The sequence below is a fragment of the Dipteris shenzhenensis genome, chromosome 28 (assembly GCF_047967505.1).
Source record: "Dipteris shenzhenensis isolate YYH24624 ecotype China chromosome 28, Dip_SZ_1.0, whole genome shotgun sequence".
NCBI lineage: Eukaryota > Viridiplantae > Streptophyta > Polypodiopsida > Gleicheniales > Dipteridaceae > Dipteris > Dipteris shenzhenensis.
Window position 1 is genome coordinate 31,210,428 of NC_141623.1, and position 4,244 is coordinate 31,214,671.

The 4,244-nt window shown below is 45.0% G+C and overlaps 1 protein-coding gene across 1 annotated transcript; it reads right to left on the reverse strand.

Annotated features, from left to right (window-relative positions):
- Positions 1-463: 463 nt before the first annotated feature.
- On the reverse strand, positions 464-3,017 carry LOC147883449 (uncharacterized). Its single transcript, XM_087399766.1, has 5 exons — positions 2,024-3,017; positions 1,769-1,945; positions 1,459-1,683; positions 1,218-1,346; positions 464-1,122 (listed from the first exon to the last, which is right to left on the reverse strand). Exons 1-5 carry the CDS (start codon positions 2,375-2,377, stop codon positions 871-873), a joined length of 1,137 nt encoding a protein of 378 aa, XP_087255892.1. The 5' UTR covers positions 2,378-3,017; the 3' UTR covers positions 464-870.
- Positions 3,018-4,244: the final 1,227 nt, after the last annotated feature.

The window sequence follows — 4,244 nt, forward strand, 5'->3', positions numbered from 1 at the left end:
TATACAAAAGCAGTCAAAACAGAAGTAGCATACAGAAACCAGCTAAACGACATTACACATCTATTGCTCTACTTTGCAAACAGTGACTATCAGTCCCAGAAAATGTTCTGAGGCTGACAAGACCTGTCTCTACATATATAAGTCCTTATTACCTTTCAATTGAGTGATCATGTGATGGGAAAGGGAGCTAGAACTCATTTAAAGGACAACAAAAATTGTTTGCTGCCAACAACTCGCTTCCCATCAGACATGGTCCTTCCACAGTCGGAAATTGGGTGTGTAAAGGAATCAGAATAAATGAGTATACCCTTTAAGGGATACAGATTAAACGAACCTTGCATGCATAGCACTTTAAGGTTGACACAGTAGCTTTTGAATTTAACATACTACAAAAATGTCCAGCGTGAGCAAGAGCTCTAACCACCATAAAGTAGAGCAATTTTCTAGATGTATAAATCTTATTCAACACCCATTTCCATTTTACCTACTATTGCACATAGTGAAGATGACAGTGAAAGTATCCTCCACCCAAGGTAGCATATTTAATGAAGTTTAGCACTATTCATGCTCAACTCTACAGGTTTCTCTGAAGCAGTAACAGCATTTATCCATCTGTTTGTCAAACTTTCCAAGCTATCCTGAATCACACACTTATGGAAAGCCACTTGCACTTGCATTTTATTCCATCTACGTCAAACGTCACTCTAAATCTGCATCCCTCAATGCAACTTGACGGTGATCTGCAAACTCAAGATGTCACATTGGTAGAGTTTTCGCTGAAAACTTTACAAGATGTTCAGCATATACAAAAGCAGTCAAAACAGAAGTAGCATACAGAAACCAGCTAAACGACATAACACTTCTATTGCTCTACTTTGCAAACAGTGACTGAGACTTAAACCTGTTTCGATCGTGAGGTGCAGAGTAATCTATGTTAGATCCTATTGGAATGATGCCATATGGGTTGATACTAGGATGACTACAATAGTAGTGTCTCTTTATATGGTACATGTTAACAGTGTCTGAAATGCCAGGAATTTGGTAGATATTTTTTGTATAATTAAATAAGTTGGGGTACTCTCTGATGAGCCTTTTGTTGCACTTGAAATGTACCACGTAAACCTGTGACAGGGGATAAAAGTCAATGTCAAATGGTGAAACTAAAAATGATCTTCAAACCCAAGTACAATTGACTGCTGCTTGTTATCATATCTTACCTCATCAAATCTGATCAAAGTTGCAAACAGTCTTATATCAGACTCTGTGACAACATCTCCACAGATAAACCTCTGCCTCCCCAAAATCTCTTCACACCTGTCTAGCGCGTCAAACAGTTCTCGCACAGCCTGGACCAGTCCAAAAATGATTGCTCTTCAGTAGGAAGCTCGCATCGTAGCAATTACTGTGAAGCCGATATTAAAGCAGTTACATGGAGAGGCCAAAATTTCCAAAAATTACCTCATCGTAGGGCTTCTGTTGCTTTGCAAAACCACAGCGATACACCCCATTATTGATGGAGTTGTACGTCCACCCATTCACCTCTTCTATATTACCGCGCAGGTGAGAAGGGAACAGGTTACGATCAGGGTGTTTGGCCACGTGATTGAACTCGTTGTTGAACATTTGCACAATCTCGGAACTCTCGTTATTCACAATTGTCTTCTTCTCCTTGTCCCACAAAACCTGAGGAATGGCAATATCAAATCCACAACAGCATCCGGAAAAGAATGCACCGTATGAAGGGAAAAGGGTACAAGTTAATGCTTACAGGAACTGTGTATTTGCCAGAATAGGTAGGATCAGCCAATTCATATAGCTCCCGAATACTTTTGACACCATACAAAGGATCAGGTTGAGCACCAGGTTCTTCGTCCTCGGTTGGAGGGAAAACCCACCCGAAATGTTCTTCCCCCTCTTTCGTCCTCTCCCATTTAGGATTAGTTACCTGAACTCAACCGCATGTAGGATTCAGTTTTAAACTTTCCAAAGGCTAGCTAGCAATAACTGAGTTAAAAGAAATTACCGTGAGGCTAATAGCATCTTCCAGCCCTTTGAGCTTGAGAAATGCGTAGCAGCGGGAAGCCCAAGGACAGGCATAGGAAATATAAAGATGGTATCGGCCTGGCACTGCAGGGAACTCAGCCGAGCTATCGCGAGAAATGAAGTTCCTGAAGGTGGATGCGGTACGCTTGAACGCTCCGTCGGCACTCATTTCCTCCAAAGCAGACCTGGCAGGCGCCATGTTACTGAAGGCAACAAAGAGTCGAATTGCTACTGCTGCAGGCCTTGCGCTGCTGCCGGAGAAGGATAGAAAGCTTGGACTCGATTTGACGATCAAATGAGACGATGCACGGAGTCCAAGGTAGGCAATACTCATCAATCTGGGAGACAAAGTCGCGCGAGGCTTAAAACCCAAGATCTGTCAACGATTCTCGCTCGTTCTCTTCCTATCTCCGTCTCGAGTTGTTGCACCTAAGACCGCTGCTGCGTTCTCCTCTCTCTCTCTCTCTCTCTCTCTCTCTCTCTCTCACACAATCTGTAAATCCCTCTACGGATGCTCGGAAGCCGATTCTTGCTTCTCTCGTGTTGATGCGCTGCGTTGTTTTCTCCCTCGATCTCTCCGAACGCTTCTCGCTCCTTCTCTTCCTATCTCCGTCTCGTGTTGTTGCACCCAAATGCGTTGTTTCCTCCCTCGATCTCTAGTCTAATTCTCTACGAATTCTTCTCGCTCCTTCTCTTCCTACCTCCCTCTCGTGGGGTTGCACACAAATGCGCCGCGTTCTCTTCTCTCTCGATCTGCAAATCTCTCTACGAATGCTGGGGAGCGTGCGCAAAACCTCCAAATATATAATATGAGCCAAGCAAGCACTCTGTTTCTACGACGATGATGGAACGTGAAGGAATGGCGACACGAGGTTCTTTGGAGATCGCAAGATTCTAAGTATAGAGTCACTGCCCACGTCTGGTCTCACATCATAGGTACGTCAGCTCATAATCGCCATTTCCCATAACAATCGTCTCTACTTTCATTGGCATTTTGCTACTAGGTACAACATCATGTTTTTGTGGATCTCCCACTGAAAACTCTTTGCTCGGTGATCGAGCCCGGATGACAAAGCTCCCACTTCTGGAATGTCATCCGCGCTGTTGTCATCCGATCCATCTGGCCTGCTCGGAATGCCCTTATATTTGAGCGTGTAGAGTAGACTCTTGTCAGGGTTCTTCAATCTTGTGGTAGCATGTCTCATGCTTTACAGTCAACATACTCTGTTTTGTGCAGAGACTAATTCACTTTTATTTTAATTAATAAAATTTCTTTTTTGGCTCGCAAAAAAGAAAAAGATAATCACCATTTCTCGATTCAGGCTCGCAAATGAAGGGTCGAGGCCCCATGGGGAGGTGGATATTCTGAGCCAGCTCCATAAAACAAAGCTGTCATGGGCTTTCGTTCCTCACAGACTAAGCTGCTCTCGAAGCCCTATCAAGGAGAGGAATTAGCAGAGTTGGGGAGATGGGGTGCCAATGGGGTGCCTATGGACACCATTGGACTAACTTGAAAACGCAGGTAGCCGATTCTGAAGATTGCGCGACGAGCTGGTGGAGCACAGCTACATGGGCCTCGTATTTCAATGAAAATCGTCAAAGAAGGTGGAAGCATCGGTCCATGCTCTTAGGCCGGTTAGAGGATATTCTAGACAGATTACCATCATAGGTGGGTCTAGCACCTAGGGATGGTCCCCATACCTTACCCTCAGGCATCGTCATAATCTAGTCTGTCCTCCACCAATGAGGGTCTAGTGGGGGAAAGTATCCCCCACCTCCATCGGAGGATGTGCATTGACATGGTGGTGGCATGATCAACACGTGGAGGCGCCCACAATATCTTCAACCTCAACAACCACTTCCATGCCTCACCGATTGTAGCCAAGTCTCGCTAGACTATGGGGACGATGCCCACAATGGAGGGCAATTTTTGACAACCTACCTCACAATCCCACATGCATCGCCACTCTCCAAAGGTATCGGGACACACCAGAGGTACACCCACCCAGGATTTGCAGTCCGCCCAAGCTTGGTAGACCCTTTGCCCAAGCACTTAAGTGGGGAGTTTCTTCTCACCCAAAAACCAATGTGAATGCAGCTCATGGGACTCAAACTCACGACATGACGCCACACACTCAAAATGTTTACCGCCTGATGGGTATGCAATAGCACCTGCCATGAGCCAATTTATTTTAGCTTGG